Genomic DNA, 18,851 nt, shown 5'->3' with positions numbered 1-18,851 from the left:
TCCACAGAAAACACATTGCTTTTTTCCTTCCAAAAATCACTACCGCTCCTATAAAGCACTGAAAGCAGTGCATAGACCATGTTTCCAGCATCATGTTGAAGACTGCCTCTAGGCATAAGCTGAGCTTTTGTTAGTTGTATGACAGGGACCTTCTTTATTTCTCAACCATTTTATGTGAAGAATTGTGTGTCCACGCTGGTTTTTACTCTTTCCACTTAGTTTATATCCCAAAAAGCAAATATCCAAAATGCCCCAAGTGGTTTTTGTATGAAGTGTTTTACTGTGAAATCAGATTAACTCTCAAACTAACAAAAAAGTAACAATTAAAATCGTAGTAGCCTTCATGCTTATTTCCAGCACAGAAGACCTGGTAATCTACACATCTTCTGCATGTGTGTGTGAGTACAGTTCCCTTAGCTTCTCAAACTTTGGTCCCCACTGCTTGATCTCATCATAGACGGTCTCCTCGTCCAGCCCAGAGGAACTCAGAGTGCTGAGACTGCCGGCACCCGAGCCCTCTCCTTCTGTGCAAAACACCTGCAGAGCGTCCTGGGGTAAGGCCTGGGGCTCACAGTCTGCACCTCTCACAGCATCAAACAGGAACCAGCCCAAGTCCCCATTCATGAAAGGGGCAGCTCGTGCAGTTGCTGATGTTTGGGTCTGCTCCTGCACATCCACACCCCAGGCCACATCACTGAAGATGCTGTTCAGTTTTGCTGTTTTCCCTTTCTTATAGAAGCAGTAGTCTGGACTTGTTTGGATAGACACCTGGAGCTCTGCCATGTTGTACGCATCCTGGAGAGAGAAATCATTCACCTTAGATTAGTATTTGCTGTAGGTACCAAACTTTCAGATTCTAGTGCACGGAAAGAGGGAAATTCTGAGGCAGCCTGTTTGGCCTGAACACCAGACCAAGGACTGGCTGGTTCAGCCAGCGCCGCCACTACACAGAGTACAAGAAAGTCAAGAACCACCCACAAGGTGAGAATGGCTGATGAACACCTCTGCAACCACTGGATTCAACAGCAAATAAATTAAATTTTGTAATCAAGAGCCAAATCGGGATGACTGAAATACCTGAATTTAAAAAAATGGGGTATTAATATTTGTTATTACACACTGATACTGAAAAGAGCAACGGAGACATAAGAACATGATTCAAAGAGCAGCTTAGACAAACAGTTCTGCAAGTAGTCGAAACACCTACTGCAGCTTCTGTTATAATTTGATCAGTCTGTGGAACAGTTGCTAAAATTACCTCCTGTGGAAGTGGAATAATTGTAAAAGCCAAATAACCACCTATCATACAAAATTGTTTCTCCCATTTAAAAAAAAAAAGTTTTTCCCTTGTTTCTCCTAGTGAGGAAATAGTTAACAATATCTGATAACTATTCTGTAGTTCTGAAATGCAACGTCAGTCAGTAAAGCTACCAGTACCATACATGTTAATTGCATTAACTGAACATCAGCCCTTGATGACAGCTGAAAAAAAGAACAATTTTATCCTGCAGTGCCCCTGTCCCTGCTGCAGTCCAGCAGTTGCATCCCTGGATGTATTGATAGAGAAAAGAAAAATGTTGACAGGCTGTGCAAGAAGGAACTCATAACAGCCAAAATTATTTGCAGTGCTCACACTGTTCATGTGAGCAGCAGCCAGCAGTGACAGGGCTGTCATTCCGCACCTTTCCTAAGGTAACACCTGCTCTCGGTGAGCCCTTTGCTGCACTTCAGTCAGGGACAGAGAAGTGTTTAACAAAGAAGGCCACAACTCCACAGTCTAGAAGCCATGTCAGTGACAGGACCAGACAATTTTGGGACATGACTAACACACAAGAGCTGCTTATTTCCCTTCTTCCAGAGGCTATTTGCGATGGACAACACGAGACCTACGGAGTACATACAGCTTAGGGACCCCAAAGAGGCACAAACTATTACCTATTTATTAAACTATTAAACTATTTATATGAGCATGGCTGGTACCAAATTGAAGTGGGAGTTTATCCCAATAAGGATCACCCCTTCAGTGAACCGGGCACTGTTAGTCATTCTTCATTGTTATTAGCTGCTCGCCAAGATGATACAACATTCCTTCTGGTTAAGGGCATCATCAGCTGGCAGTCTAGAAACCCAGAACCATCTTTGCCTCAGGCTTCAAAGTTTGCTTTTAACACAACTAAGCACCAAACAATGCTAAGTAAATACCCAGTAGTGCACTGATGTGCTATATTTTTAATGACATCCATTTTCTGAGGCAAATTATCTATTTATTTCAGACACGGAAACTCCTTAGTGACCGTCTCTCATCCCTGGAGTCGTACCTTTGAGTCAACACTCCAACAGCAAGGCTCTCCTGTCTATCTGTGCTCATGATCCTTTTGTTAAGATAATGTAGAATTAGGCTAAGGTCTTCAATCATAACCAACATAAAGAAACATGTGTTTTAATTAGCATGGTGAGCCCACTTATTATTGTCATGTAAAAGAAGGAGTCTTACTTGGTCTTGTTCCCCACCGCCTTCCTCATTGTAGTTGAGGATATTCTCTCTGATGTCTTCCAATTCCTCATGACATGCAGGTACATGGTAAACTCCTCCATTCAGACCTTTGCAACTCTTCCAGCGAGCCCACAAGAACACAGCACTAAGCAGAACTAAGCAGAACACAGGAGCAAAACTCAAAACCATTCAGAAACAAACAAGTCACATCTACACAAAAGTACTGCAGTACGGCTAAGACAGCAGCTCTTCTCCACAAGCGCTGCAGTACAGTTTGCAGGCTGAACTAGTAAGGCTGCAGTTTTGTGTTCAGTAAAACCAGTGTTTGATTTGCGCTCACAGTCACATAAGCTAGGAAAACGCCAGCAAAGTTAAGCTGATGCAATTTCATTAAACCATAAAGAAAACAGAACTAAATCCTCAAGAACTCAAATTAATGGGATCATTTGCAGCTATAGTGCAGATGCATCTGTACCTGTAGATGCTCATGATTTCAGCATCTACTTTCATTAAACATCAATGGAGTTACAAGCAGGTACCAAAGACAGCAGAAAAGGCCTTCAGGGAGTACCTTTAATTGTAACAATTACTGAAGAATTGAATGACACAAGTAATTTTCAGAGACCTACTTACTGTATTGACTTTGATCTTTTTCAACAGAAAATGTATACAAAACGTAGCACATAAATAACAATGAGTTGAAAGTAACAACTGAAATTACATAAATAACAGAAATGAAGACAACATAAGCAAAAAAAGAAAGCGACTGCTTTTTATGTGGCATTAGAAAAAGCAGCTACATATTTTGTCTTAAGCATGCATTTAAACATTTATGTTAAATGTTTAAGATAATACTTAATCTAAAGACTTCAGCAATATCAGAAATAGAGTATTATGTATACAGAAAGTGGCATACCATGCCAACGCTACCAACTCCACAGAAAAGTTCATAGCAGGACCTTGAACCATGGCAGACGGACTAACGTTACAGTGAACTACAGACACCTCTTGGGTCATCCACACACCAGCGTGCGGTTCTGTGTAGCAGTATCTAGAAGAGCTGGGAACTAAAACTTGCCTTTACTGAGATGTTTCCCTTGCACTGGGCAGTGGAGCTGTACTCTTCAAGCCAAATCAATTCAGTTTTGAGATGTGTCTTTTTTTCTTCTCCAAATTTACAAAAACACGACACAAGGATTTTCCCAAATGTTCTAACAATTTGGCAAAGTCATTTTTCCACCGAGCTGATTTTGACATTAATGTACAAAGTATCCGCACAGCTGAAGTTCCAGAGACAAAAGCTTGCTCCATTAACAAGACTGAAAATCAGAAATACCCCACTAAAGAGCATGCCTCTTCCATCCAGATATCAGCAGTGTAACCTCATATCCTACTCTCTGCTCAGCCCAAAGTTATAAAACACAACTGTCATTAAAAATATTTCTATGAAGTATATCGTGTCTTTGGTCCACAGTGTTAGGGAATTGCAAGCTCCAAAGTATCACTCCATCTTTAACTGAAAAATATGAACTGAGGTCTCCTCCTGACAGGAAGGTTGGGAGAAGATCCACGCGACACCAATGCCACGTGGCCTCAGGATTGATTTAAGTGCCAAATGGTTGCCCATTCGAGTGTGGGAGGTGTCATCAGATGTCAGAAAAGCAGCTTTTTTTCCTAATCTACTGTAAACTTACACATTTATAGTTAAAATTCCATGAACTAATACCTTTATATTACCACTCTGGAAGCTATGCAAGAATAAAGGCATTTTTAAGTCTTAAGAACAGTAATTTTATTTAAAATTGTCTTCAGAAAACCTGCAGTTGTTTGATAATACCACAGTAACTTATTAAGATTTTCAGCAGTGCATAGCATATGGCTAAAAATAGCCATTTCTAACTCTAAACTTATACCTGAAATCAGGATGATTAGATAAAAATGTATTTTTTTTATTCAGTCAAGTCGCAGTCAATTCACCATAAAACTACTACGAAACAATGAAAAAAAAAGTTTATTAACGTAACAATCTCTTATCAATTTTAAATAACTGATTCTAAAAGCTGCAAAACCAGTTAGCTTCCCACCTTATTTGCTGTTCATATTTGCATGGCAAATATAATACATAGCAGAATTGGGTAAAGCAGTGTTTTTTTTCCAGTTACCCGTAGTTAGTTTCAAGATGGTCCACAACAAGAAAGTCTATGGTCTTACTACAAAATATGAAGTGATTTATAAAATGCTGTAAAAGCCAAGGAAAAAAAAATCTATGTCCTTATTCAGGTAAGCTTTTATGAGATTAAACAGGATTAAAAGATGGGATTCTTTATCACTTGTGAGATCCTTCTCATAGAGCAACTCTCCTTAAGTCTGAAAGTAACGCAAGCCAAAAGAAGCTATTAGGAGCTGTGACAAAATTAGTGAGGTGCAAGAGACTGCATCTGTTTGACCACTCCAACATTCCTATTACACAGTATATTTCTCCTAGAATGAAAAATCTGTTTCAGCATCAGTATTATTTTAAACCATGCTTAACTGCTAGTGATTTCTTCCTACTCAATTGAATTTGCTTCCAGTTATGCATGTGGACAATTTCTTAGCAATGAAGTGAAAACACAGAGAAAAAGATGACTGCAAAGAGTTTCCACAGTTGATGAATGTTGATTCACTTAGCAGTATCTGCAAATGGGGATGAGAAATGAGCAGATGAAGCAGAGAGCATGGCAAAGAAGTGAAGGAGAGTTGTGCTTCCATTAGGAAATGGATTTTTCAGCAGAAAGATGACACGATGAGTATTCAGGACAAGATGGAGAAATTAATTCACCAAAGGTAATACAAGATGTAGTTGCCATAGCTACCTAACAGTGCCAAAAAGCAAATGCAGATGGCAAACATGGAGCTAAAGCTGAGGCCTGCGTCTTTGTGGAAGATGGCCAGCGTGATCTCACAGCTGCGTCCGGCGTAGCCGTCGGGACAGTCGCACCGGAACGTGGTTGGTGACTGGGAGACGCAGGTGCCGTAGTTGCAGGGCCGTTTAGCACACGCAGTGTACACACAGCGTCTGCCCGTGGCGTTCTCCACCATCATGTGTCCTGGAGGGCAACTAAAAAGGCAAAAGCAAAATGAAAAAAACTTTTCAGAAAAGTAAGCATGATAGACCGCATTTAAGACTTTAAATCAGCTTTTGATGGCATTCACTATACAGAATTACTGAAATATCTACTAGAAGTAAAAACTCTTACATCACCAGCTTTCAAAATTAAACTGGTTCCACTGGCTTTGCAAGATTACCTGTATGAAAAATAGCTGGATTAAGGTCATGATCTGCAGTTCTGCCTGGGAGGGAGAAGCTATGCTATGTTCTTTATGTTTCCATCAGAGTCAATTTCCAGCTACTCAGTCACATTTACAGCATTTAGAAAAAAAAAAATCATCTCTAGAAAATTCTCTGCGTGTGGACAGTGCCAGCTAGTAGTGCTATAAGGGTGTCTTCACCCTTAGTGAAGGATCACTAAGCACAGCTGGCTTGGATTATAACTGGTGTGTTGTCCTGACCTCAGCCCAGCCACACACACAAGAACTCTCAGCTTAACGATGCAGTACTTATAATTCAACTCGAGTGGCCTGTAAGGGAACAGAGGTCACAGCTTAAGACAGTCTAAGGCAAATACTAGCAAAGAAAGTACATGTATATTGCACGGCACATGGTCCGCAGCAGGCAGGCAGCCAGGCTAGCGCTGCCCTCCTCTGAAGCTAGTGCACCATCTTTTCCCAGTTTTCAGTTTTTACAAACAGATTTGCTGCTAGACACTTTTCAGTTAAGATGGAGTCAAAATCATTACAAAATCCATGCAGATATGCTGATCTGCATGGGCTAAGGGTAGTGCCTGAAACCCCAATTCCTGGGTAACTCTGGAGACAGCCAGCTCCATGTCTCGCTGTAGTTCACTGGCTGACAAGCTTGCCCGTGGCAGCCTTCGTGGTGTACACTTTGCATGCATCCACCCTTCCTCATCTTAATCTGCTGGGTTCTACGGCTTTAGTTCCACAAATTACCTGCATTCATGCATCATCCACAAATCAATGCAAATAAATTCCTGGTTACAAGGGTTATTCCTACAAGCCTCTGAAGAACAGCCTTCTTTCACTCCTTGGGCACTTAACACTGACACCAGCTCCTTCGTGTGAGTATCCAGAGGCAACCTGTAGTTATTAAATCTGACATCCTTCATGCATCCTGAGGCAAAAAACAAAGGAAATTGCTTTAAACTCCGTTTAGCAAGAATGATTTGAAGCAGACATAAGATACGGCATAACTTAAAGGAGGACAAAGACTGCTAAAACTCAAATCTAGGACTGAATTTCCCTAAACAGAACTACATTCTGAACAGTGAGACCGAGAATTCCTCACCTTGAAAGCTCTGATTTGGACTGAACAGATAGGTGTTTCCAAGGACCAAGCTGCTGGGGTCAATCACAATCTCTTTGTACACTCCTCTTGCTCTCAGAATTTCTCTCTTCCCACCTCCTTCATAAAGGCGAAGGGTAAATTCATTTTCAATTCTCTCCAGTTTGATATGATGCCATTCACCATTATCAATGTTGTAGAAGGGGAGGCTTACAGAATAGTCTCCATCACCCAGATTATATGAGACCATTAAGAACCCCTGAACCACCTTGTGGATAATTAACAGGGTAGTAAGAAAGAAAAGAAAAAGTCACCACCTAATATTTTCTATTGACTTGACACATTACTTGAACCCAAACTGGTATATAATCAACAACATTAAATAAAACTTTGCTTTAAATTGAGGGTATATTTACATTGCCCATACAAAAATGGCTGCACTATATTATAAAGATATCTGCAGTGCTACTCAGCCTAAATACTGGTAGCAGTGTACCCAGTCAGTGACAGCACGTAGCTCTTTGTGAGCAATTTTATCTGGCTTTTCTAATTACACAACAGATCTCTTGGATAAATTTATGAGATTCAAGTGGTTCAGGATCTGGATCAGGATCACTCCTAACTTGGCAGCTCAATCCAACTTATTTCAAGAGGTGATCCATACAATCATAAGGGTCAGGATGAGGAGGATGTAATTTTCAGAAGCCTACATCACTAAAACTGCTACAGGCATTGATCTCAGCAGGGTCTTAACTACCCAGATAGAATAAGCCATTGCTGAACTGGACACCAGAGCAGACAGACCACTCTCTATATGGCAAACTGTAATGGGCAATAAATTCCCTTGAAGCCACGGGATTCCATTGCTGTGCAATCGGTGTCACAAAAGAAGTATCGGATCTGTAAGTGTGGATAAAAGTACTCTAATTCCAGGGATTTTGTGCCTGGCATGAGGGTTTTAGTTTTACTTTCAACTGCCAGGCTTATATTTTGCTTCATTAAGCAATGGCTGGGATTAATTTAGTTTTATGCTAATTATTTCTAGTATGTTTTTGCTCACCTGTAAAGTGATGTATTCATCCTTGTTTCGGGATGACATGCTCATGATGACACTGTCTGGCTGCCGTGTCCTAATCATGGCTTCTACCCGTGTCCTACGGGCGGGCACGCTGACAGGGAGCTGATAGCGGATATGACTTCCTGGCCCAAATGTGTATTCTTTGGCAACTAAAAAGAAAAGGTAAAGACTTTTAAAATCATTCTGTAGGGAGAGGAAAGTGTTACTATTTCCCTTATTTTCATAATGAAATAGTTAAGTGCATTGCATGGACCGATACCACCCAAGTTCTCCTCTTTTGGGAGGTGTGGTTCTCCATCTTCCCACAACTCCCCCACTCACTCTCCTGCTTCATCTTTCTTCATAAACAAGTCATCTCCCTCCTGACTTAAGCCTGCTGATATTCCTCCTTAGAATGCTCACAGAGGATGACAGAAGGGAAAAAGCAGCTCCGACAGGGCAGAAAAAGAGAGCAAATGAAAAAAAAAAAATTAAGTACCATTTACCAACTTTCAAAACCTGAGGCTCTTAAGAGACATCAAAGAATGATTCTAGTGCACCAAAAGCACAGACCTCTTAAGCCAACAGAGTCTCTTTCAGACAGCAATAGGAAATAAAGTTTTTTGTATTTTATAATGCACCAGTCCAACAATTAATAATGCAACAGAAAAACAGACTTTACCTTTATCACATCGATAGCCATAGTAACCTGGCAAACAGTGACAAGCAAAGGAGCCCCAGTCTCCAAGACACCTGCCATGAACACCACAGGAAGACGACCCCATGGCCTCACAGCTCCCATCCGTTAGCGTGCAGCCAGGAAAGCTGTTCAGGGACTCTGCAGGAGACTGAAGGTCGTACACCTGCAAGAGAAAAACCATACGACAACAAGACATCGTTTAAAAAAGACACACCTCATTCTTAAATAGGAAGAGCTACAATGCTTAAGAGCTTGTTCTCTATCTGTACATCTCAAGACATTAACTTTGCTTTTTGACATTTGGATTTTAAATTATTTTATTTAAAGTCTAGATTTCAAATATTAACTATCAACACCATATTTTTGCCTTTGAATAAATTCAAAAGACTATGAAAGCTAAAAGCCCTAGCAGACAGCTGGCATAAGTAAATAGCCAGACAGTTGCCATTCAGCAGTTCCCTGAATGGGCAAAAAAGCTTGGCGACAGATGCATGAGCTAAGGTATAAACAAAAGCATAGTTTTTGGCTCATAAATACATCTTTCTGTAGGCGAGAAACAACTTTAAGGCAGATATTCTAATTACAATAAAAAAATCCAGGAGAAGTTTCTTATACACGGGCACAGAATAGGATTAATATGTTGTAACCACTATGTGCGGAGCTATTAAATGTTCACCTGCTTGAACATTATTAAAGCAAAACTGAAAAACTGGTTGCTATTACCAGCCAGAGAAACAGGATGACATAACATTTAAGCAAAACAGACACCAGCCAGGGCAAGGCCCGACATGGAAGTGCAATTCAAATGCTGCAGTGTTTTGTTTTGCAAAAGGTGGTGAATATCTTAATTTCTATGATTTTGTACTGCTGCCAAGCAAAATGATTATAAAACACTCTGGGGAGGTTAAATGTGAATCCCATGATACAGACTTAAGAGCTCTATTCATAGACAGTAACAGAGGCTGTACGGTGCCCATCACTTTGTGCTATCAAGCCTAGTTTCCTAACAACTTAATAGGAATGTTTATTAATGTAAAACTTCTCTTACCTGAGTATCCAAGATGAAATTGCGCAAACAACCATTGAAGTGTTTGTGCAGCAGCTGTGGGTAGGAATATGGTAACGATTCTTTTACACCACCCAGTTGAAGAACATGGTTCGCATTCAAATGCCTTTCAAAATGAGATGCATAATAATAATGACTGAGAATTTACCTTCAAATATAGACATTGAAGAATATGAGTCATAAATAACATCTAGACTGCACTTCCAAAGAACAGAGGCTTTCTGGGAAAAAAAAAAAAAAACCCCACTATCTGCTTCTTTCTCTGAAATGGTCTGTCTTTGAGCAGAACCAGTTTAAGGGTAATTATTTTTTTAAAAATATCACTTTGAAGTCTATCAGCAATTTAACAGTGTGGGTTATTTGATTATAACTCAAGTCTGTGTTCAAGTCAAGAGCAGCTGTGATATTCTAGATACTGTATTTTCAAGTATTTGTCTGTGTGTGCATTTATCCTGCAGGAATAACAGAACCAGGAGTATTCTGCACATGCTGCAAGTCAGATACCCGAGGGCCAGCTCAGCACGCTCTGTGCACACATTCAGGCACTGCGATTCCTCTGGTGATTTCTCTAAGCCAAAGAATTCCATTTGCTTTAGTTACCACAGTTTCTTTTTGTCTGAGTTATCAACCCAATTCAAACAACCACACTTACTGGGACTTTGTTAGGTGAGAATCAAATACATATGCAAGATGTTCAGTCTAGAGGATCTGGAGTGCTCAGAAGTCTGCTGTAGCTACTTTTGTCATACTTACTGTCTCAGGAACTGGGGTCGAAATTGCATGTAAAACAATGTGGATGGTTTCATCACCAGTGGAAAATATTAATTGCAGAAAGCAGTTTATTGCATACGCTGAATAATTAAGTTGACAAGCTTGCCATGTCCTTCTCCATTGCAGCTCTCTCCCAGTAATATCTGAATTCCCACAGCTTAAAAAGGGAACTTTTTCTTCAGCTATTCCTTTCTTCTAATCTCCCACTAAAAAGTATTCCTCATTTACTCACCACTTGGTGTGACTTTATTCTCCACTTTGGGAGATTAATTCCACAGTGGGATCTGAAGTTAGTATTGCGCTCTCTCAGTCAGCATTTTAAACCCAACTTGACTTGCCCATTCCTCCATCTCCCTGAACACTGCACTCAGTAGCAGTCACTGATGTCAGAATGAGAGGTGATACTCAAACTCCCATGACTGAGCGAGATTTCATCACCTTTATTTGGAATAACAGTGCCTTTGACTTATTCTGGTGTCTGAGTTTTAATTAAACCAGCAGATAAACTTAGGAATAGGACAATTTATGTGGAATTTATCTGACTGAACTTATAGAGTGTGGATGTTAACAGCTACAAATGAGCTAGTAACCCCAGGCTGACTTTATAGTGAATGGAGATCTATATACTATAATCACTGGAGTCTACAGAGTAGTTTCTCTTACCCTGAAGTAGACTTCTAAAGCAAGTTGCATGAATCACTCCTTAGAACTGCATCCTAATCTATAAAGAGAGGCTAGTCCTACTGCCTCAGACACAGACACTTACAATGAAGACATGAAAAGCTAGGCCAGCTATACCCTAACTCTTTTTTTTTCTAGAATACCTTGCTTTCTTTTCAGAATCCCATACTTCTGGGACTATTCTGGAATAAAGTCATTCCGACAATCTTATACCTTGACACAGACATTTTGGGTGGATAGCAGATTATCAGGACTTACTTTGTGGTTGCTAACATGGTAATCGGGCACATTGATCCATTAAAGCTCAGCCAATTTCCCAAGCATCATTACGACTGCTCCCATTCAGAGATCTGCTGAGCTGGCACCCTCCCCTCCTACCTTTGCCAAAAAATATCATGTTACACACACACACACCAGCTACTGTACGCTTGTTTTGTGATTTTCCAAATGGAGACAGTTACCTTAGTCTGTCTTAACACATTTGCCACAGTATGTCTGTAGGAGCACTCAGATTTATAGGCATAAGACAGTAAGAACTGGAGCATCCAGAGTTACAGCCCTTAGAAAGTCAATTGGCCTAATTTTCAGAGATTTTCAAAAGCAGGTTTATAGTCATTTAGAGAGAAGTCCTGTGGATAAGGTGTGGTAGATCTTACCCACAAGAGCTCCACTATTAGCCACACAGTGCTCTGCAGTTGTCACTATCTCACAACACTACTTGGAGGAAGACTGATTTCTTAAAAATTGTAGTACTTCAAAGTCAGGTCTTCGCTCAGAAAAGAGAAAAATCAATACTCCTAGCCTTTAAGAAATGTGCTTCGATTTGGTAACATTCAAAAGCTTTAGACTAAACTATTTTTTCAGTGAACCCCTAGAAACATGCTGTCACCTTGCTCCTCGTGGAACAGACCCAAGGACTTCACAGCTGGTACGATCCTCAGCAGAGAGCCATTTCCCTACTCCTTCTCTCTCCGAAACAACAGCCGCACCGCAGTGATCCAAAGTGAATCGAATATCCTATGCCGTAGGATAAAGCACATGTTTACCGAACTAAGAATTTCGGTATAATTCAAAAGTAGGTTTTCTTAATAGGACTTCTTAAGTAGGACACCATCTTTTTTCTTTTTACACACACACAAGAATTCTGCTGCATTTTCCACCTTACAACAAGCAGCAAAGCCAAAACAGACTCATTTAACAAAAGAGAAAAAGACACCTAGCTCAGTATGTCATTTGTATTTCTAAGTATTTGGACCCCATTCACTAAACAGGTAACTGTACATGCAAATAAATAATTCTCTGCTTTTTATGCACAGGTTTTCAGTGTTCGAATGTACATACTCAGTGTGCAAATTATAACTAACCCTGTATGCACCTTCCATACATGCTGCAGAGCACATATAAATCCCAGAACAAACTAAAAAACCCTGATTCCAAAATTTAAGAGATTATAACATAGGTGAATTTAGAGTGGACAGTGCAATCTCCTCAAAATTTGCACTATTCATTAAGTCTAAGCAACACAGCTGGACAAATGTATATAACCACCCACGCTCAATTTTTTTTACCCTTTGGTTTCTGCAGGGGCAAGTGCTGTGAGTATCATTATTCTGATAAGGAAAAATGAAAGAACTGACCTGACCACTGGTTCTGACTTCTAGGTGATGCCATTTTTTGTCCATTACATTCAGGTGACTTGGTAACTGCAGCATCACTGAACCTGAGCCAAGGCTCATCTTCAACATGGGAATACCACTGGATAGCTCTAATAAAACAAGAAAAATAAATTAAACCCACCTACAAATATCTTTTCTTTTCAGATATTTTAGCATAGCTAGTGAATGTACTGATTTAATGCTTACTGCTAATCACACAAAGCAGTGTTATGTATAGAAATATGGAATTATATTCTATGGTCTCTATTATACAAGAATACATGTGCAATATAGTATTGATTTTTATACTTAGCTTGCGCCACTTCATTGTCAAGAGTAAAGCACTGAAGCTAATACCTGATAAACAATCTGTACCTTCGAAATGCTTTAAACTAAAACTAATACATACAGTTTTTTACACCCTCCCAACCTCTACCTGCATTAACAAGCAACTGCAAAACAAAGCAAAAATGAAATTAACAATATCCAACAATATAATGCTTAAAATAATTAGAAAAATACAAAATACCAATTATACCATGCATTTTGTATGGTAACTCACAAAAATATGCAGCAGTTAGCAAGTCTTTTAAATATGCATCAACTTAAAGCAATGAATTCTACTTGTGTATAAATTTTCTTATATTGGCGCATTGGGACTGGATTCATAAATCAAATCATTGCCCATTTAAAAAGAAAAGTGCAAAAATACTCTAAGACTGAAAGCAGGTTAAGTGGATTTCTTTGCTCATCAAACTAGATAAGAATGACATATGACTAAGACTGCATTAATCATGTAATACTCATCTTCACAGTACCTCAATTCCTTTATAGCGCTAGACTTCTCCTAGTGGGATTTTTTTTTTCCTATATATAAATTTGGCTGCTTTGTTTTTACCTTGATTTCTACTGCTCTTTGATGGACTTAACCCAGGCTATAAGAATACATCAAAGCAAAATAACCTGTTAGAGAATGTTTCGAAATATTTTCCAACATTTTCAACCCGGAAAATAAGTTCTCTTTAAAAAAACATCTCATAGAATAGAAATGAAATTCACACTTTAACTGCTAGACTGTTCACATGATACCCCTTCCCAAGAGACTTTTAATTTTCTCACATGCTTTTGCAGAAGTACCTATTGCAATGAAGTTTTCTGTACTTCCAGGTTCCGGATTTGATAAGGGACCACTATATAGCAGAAGTCCATCTGGAGCCGCAGTAATAAACTCAAGAGAGAGGTAGCTCTCAAAACAAGGCCTGATGGGTGGAAACCATGCATAGCCATTCCCATGGAAACTGTGCTTCGTCTGCTGGCAGTCTGGTCCATGAAATAAAGCAGGACAAACACATCTTGAAAGCGAGCAAACACACACACAAAAAAAAAATCAAGATTGTTTCATAATCGATTTTTCTTTGGCTTTACTTACAACAAAACTAGTACTTAAATCACACTAAAAACAGCAGCGAAAAAATACAGATTTTAGCTGTGCTTCATGTATACAAGGATGTACTAATTATTAAAATATCTTTATAAGTATAAAGCATATTTACCCACCATACTGTTTCCTTCAAAAATTATTTCTGAGACGTTAGATATTTTAATGTGGATTCCCAGGTTTGAGTTCGCACTCATGCACTCTCCCTAGTGGCTTCAGGACTACAGCACTGTCATTGGCCCTTGACATTGCTGCCATTAAGTTTATGCTCCAGCACACCTTGGGATTTTTTGCTTCTCCTTCAGTCAGGAGTGTACTGATCTTTTCTAGACCGGAATCTTGTTAGCTATGCTTGACATTTTCAAGCAAAAAGAAGATAAAATAAGGGAAACTGCAATACAAGCTCCCTCACCTGTAACCATTCAGAGTGTCAATACACCTCCCACCATTGAGACAAGGGCTTCGAGGGTAGGAGGCACAAGACTGATGAATTCGGTCCCTGGCTGGACAGCTGCAGACTGCATCGACGGTCGTTGTTACAGAGACAAATGACACGCTGCCAGTATCCGTCACTGTTGGCATGTCACTCACTGTCAAGTGGTTTGTACAATCGTTGCCGTTGCTACAGTTCGCCCTCCTACATTCGTCTACATCGATCTCCAAAATGCTCACTTGTAAAGCTGACTGGATCTAGGAGAAAATAGGGTTGAAGAAAATCACCAATCTTTTCCTAAAGACTGCTTCTATTTACTAAGTCATCATAAACTTAATGGAATGCTTTAGCTTCTTGAATAGTAGTCAGTAGCATCCCTGACAAGCAATGTGCAAGCACAATGACTTAACAAGTTCAGAATTATTTTTAAAAAATTGTCAGCAGCAATATTTCCTAAAACTTCATCATCAGCGTGATTGAACATGTTAAATCTGTACTGGCCTACTAAGCTCTGGCAGCAGTTTTATTGCAGCCTTGTGAACTGTGTGGTCAACATCGCAATTCTCCACACTATTTGATAGCAAAGAGAATACTTGGCTCAAACCAGGATAAAAATACTTCTTCATCAGTCGCATCTAAATATTCCTTCATAACTTCTCCAATAATTTGAAGGTTCAAACACACTCAAAGCTGTATTCAGTGCCCCAATCTCAAAACAAGAGCTCACTGCTCTCAGTGATGCAGGTCAAAAGTAAATCATGGCCAACAGTGATATGTCAATGTAAAACTAGCAATGTGAGATCAGACTTAGACTCTCATATGACAAATATATATAAAAACATATGTTTATATATATATATGTAATATATATAAACATATGACAAATAGTTTAACAAGAAGTTTTGAAAAGACCAAAATACATAAATACTAATGCCTTTTTCTTTTTTTTTTTCCTTCCCTTCCCTGGTATTTTCAATTTAGTCCACCGCTCTAAGAACTTTGACCTTTATAACCAATTTTGAAGATGTCCTCAAATATCGTAACACAGTTTTGAAAAACAAACTCCCAAAGGAATTAAAAAAAAAACCTATACAATGACATGATGTATCCCACCAATGCAGTTTGGGGTCTAATGTCCACATCTATAACCATTAGTAGGGAGTCTATATTGCACATTTAGACAGCTATGTAGTACTGTAACAGAAAAAAATATAGAGTATATAAACACTCTTGTCTCCTTTATAGCAAAGGATGGATTACTTCTGCTGCTAATAGAAAATGGTTGTGGTAAAAGCATACAACAAGCAGGTTAATAACAGTATCTTATTTATTTAGTTATTCAATGAATAATTCCAGTGCTAATTGCTTATTTTCTATATTTAAACACATACACAACAAATACTGAAAAAAAGCTCTGGCTATGATTGGTTTCTATAGACTGTTGGTGATTATTCGCCAGAGCTATTCATTAAATACTGAAAGGTGATATATAATTAATATAAACATTTTTTCCATTAAAATATGCGAATCAAGCCCCTTGTTACCAGTTTGATGAATTCACCAGTCATATTTTATGGCACAGAATATTTGAAATCTATGCAATTTTCTGTATTATTATTATTATTATTATAGTAGATCTATAAATATGCATAAGAAGCTGCAGTTATGCTCCATGAATAGTATCTGCCTCTGATATTTCCAACTTTGGTCATCCTGAGACTCCTAATAATCCACACAGCCATTTAATATACACGAAAAGTATTTTGCTGTCTGACAGCAGTTGGGCAGGTGGCAAGTTATATCATTTGGTTCCCAGAATCATGCATACACTACAATATTTACACAAACAGAAAGCGTTGCTCTTTTCTCAAGAAGATGTACTATAATAGGTACCACGTATTATATGCAAATATTCCCCTACAGCCACAAATTAAAAGTCAGGAAGTGCTGTCCTGTCCAGGGACCTGGAGCAGCAGCACCTGGACTTTGTGCAAGGCATGAAGCTTTGGAGCAGTGCCTGCTTCACCACCGCCCCTGCCTGACTTCAGCAGAAGTCACAACCTGGAGGGCTACAGAAAATGGTACAAGAGAGTGGCCAAGACAGACTGAGTCTTGGTAATAGCTAGAAGGCATGCAGGAGGTGCTAAGCAATCAGGACGGGCAGGTCAACAGGAATCTGAAAACAATTCACATACTAAAATTATTTTATTATTGAAAAAAGGTGGGAGGTCACATCATTTAGAACTGACCTACACTTTGTCAAACACACCCATTGTACTGGTTGTTTCCAGCTCGCTCATCTGCTCTATCTCCTCTTCTGAACTGTGTATTCCTTCCAGAAGGATTCTTTCCCAAGGACTGCAGTCAATTTGTGCAGTGGAGTTTCAATCTGGATGACATCAAGCTTCTATTATAACATAAACATCTAACCAAAGGTGGACAAGTGGTATCCAATGTCTGAAAGTTGTCATTTTCAAGACATTCTCTGTATTACAATACACTTTAGCTTCTAGATGCTTCTGGTTTTGTGGTCCTAATAAGACAAACTTCACAATGAGACACTGACTGTAGAAAAGCAGACGTACCACGTTCTTCCACCAATGTCTGTTTGGTGTTTGGCACCAAATATCAAGTTTACATGAAAACACTAGGGCACATACCTCATTTTTAAATGCTGCCATCTCAGCATGCAGTTTCTCTGATCTGTAATATGCAGAGCCATCAGTGATTGTAAATCTTATGTCTGTCTGTTTTCCATCAATGTTCAGCACACTGAAGACAGTGATGTCACTAAGCTGAGCTGAAAATACCTTTGCCAGTATTTCCTTGAACTTGTCATGCCTGTTTTTGCCATATTCGTCCCTTCTTATGAATTCCTCTGCTGTGATATCTGAGTTTGAGATACATAAACACATAAACATGAAATACTGGAGATCAATGTGGAAACATACTAGAAAGTACATATGCATATACATAAAATCAAAGAATCACCAGCAATATCTTAAAGAAAAAAAAATGAAAAAATGAAAAAAAAACCCACAACCATTTAAATATGTAAGTATCTGAACTAACTCTCACCTGGCAAATAAAACTAACCTCCTAGGCGTACAGTGGCTGAATTTTGTATGGCTTCATTTTCCAACTCTTGGACATGGATTTGGATTGTAGATATAACATCAGGCCAAACTCCATCAGAAACTCTGACTTTTAAGTTGTATGTTCCTTGGGGAACATTATCAACCATTATCAGAGAACCACGCCTCTGATGTAATCTGAAAGATCTAAACACGAGCATTCAATTAAAGAACCTTAATAAATCAAAACTGACAGTACTCCCTATTCATTTACATAATTTAATAGGCTACTACAAATATTCTAGGACCAGTATTAAGGAAAATCAGGAAATATCAGAAAAAGAACAAAACCATGTTAGTTTTGACATGGGTAGTCAGGAGAGTTTATAAAAACTCTAGGCTCTTAGTCTGTTCTGTAACTTCCAAATCCCTAGACCTTCCCATTCCTGAATAATGGCATGCGGTCCGCAGGAGTCAGCGTAGCCTTGGGGTTCCATGTAGTAATCATGCACAAGTCTATACAATAAGTAACAGAAAGTGACAAAAAAAACATAAAATATCTCTAGATTCTCTTTTATCCATTTAAAACAGAAAGAGATCTGTATGAAAGCTGCAGTATCATTTGCATGTGCCAATTCAAAAAGACAGTAATCAATATCTCTGGAAATACCTCCTAACCATCACTACAGAACAGTCGCCTCTTAAAATGGCAAACAGACCCTTTGGCTGGTGACAGACAGAAACTCAGTCTTTTATTTTGATCTTGATAAAGCTTTAAAATTCTTATTCTCCACAACACAGACAGAAGCTTATATTCTTTTTCTATAAAACCTGTATTTCAGAACAGTATATGCATTATATGCCATCTCACCTTATGGTATAGATAAACAATGTATTAGTAGGAGTGAAGGATCTAATTTATTATTGCTCTAAACAGAAATAACTACCGAATTAAAAGTTATGGTTGCCCACGCAATTGTAAATTTAGTCATCAAGGGAGCCAAACTCACTTTCACGTTTGGTGAAATGATTCCCTTTTAAATTTGTTTGTATTCAATCAACTAAACAACATTTGGA

General features: G+C 38.9%; 1 protein-coding gene across 1 annotated transcript in view; it reads right to left on the bottom strand.

Annotated features, from left to right (window-relative positions):
- Positions 1-375: 375 nt before the first annotated feature.
- LOC104578653 (neural-cadherin-like) overlaps positions 376-18,851 on the bottom strand; it is a 44,147-nt gene continuing 25,671 nt past the window's right edge. The window contains exons 20-33 of the mRNA XM_088536524.1: positions 17,797-17,981; positions 17,361-17,590; positions 14,680-14,957; positions 13,967-14,181; positions 12,812-12,939; positions 12,064-12,191; positions 9,705-9,828; positions 8,639-8,819; positions 7,960-8,126; positions 6,903-7,167; positions 6,548-6,728; positions 5,350-5,594; positions 2,495-2,649; positions 376-795 (exon numbers count right to left, since the gene is read on the bottom strand). Of these exons, the coding sequence (XP_088392650.1) occupies positions 376-795; positions 2,495-2,649; positions 5,350-5,594; positions 6,548-6,728; positions 6,903-7,167; positions 7,960-8,126; positions 8,639-8,819; positions 9,705-9,828; positions 12,064-12,191; positions 12,812-12,939; positions 13,967-14,181; positions 14,680-14,957; positions 17,361-17,590; positions 17,797-17,981 (2,902 nt within the window). The remainder of the gene's footprint in view (positions 796-2,494; positions 2,650-5,349; positions 5,595-6,547; positions 6,729-6,902; positions 7,168-7,959; positions 8,127-8,638; positions 8,820-9,704; positions 9,829-12,063; positions 12,192-12,811; positions 12,940-13,966; positions 14,182-14,679; positions 14,958-17,360; positions 17,591-17,796; positions 17,982-18,851) is intronic.

The sequence above is a fragment of the Tinamus guttatus genome, unplaced genomic scaffold (assembly GCF_059628265.1).
Source record: "Tinamus guttatus ecotype Peru unplaced genomic scaffold, ASM5962826v1 Tinamus_guttatus_pri_ptg000674l, whole genome shotgun sequence".
NCBI lineage: Eukaryota > Metazoa > Chordata > Aves > Tinamiformes > Tinamidae > Tinamus > Tinamus guttatus.
The sequence above is the reverse complement of the archived record's forward strand: the minus strand, read 5'-3'. Positions and strand labels throughout refer to the sequence as shown.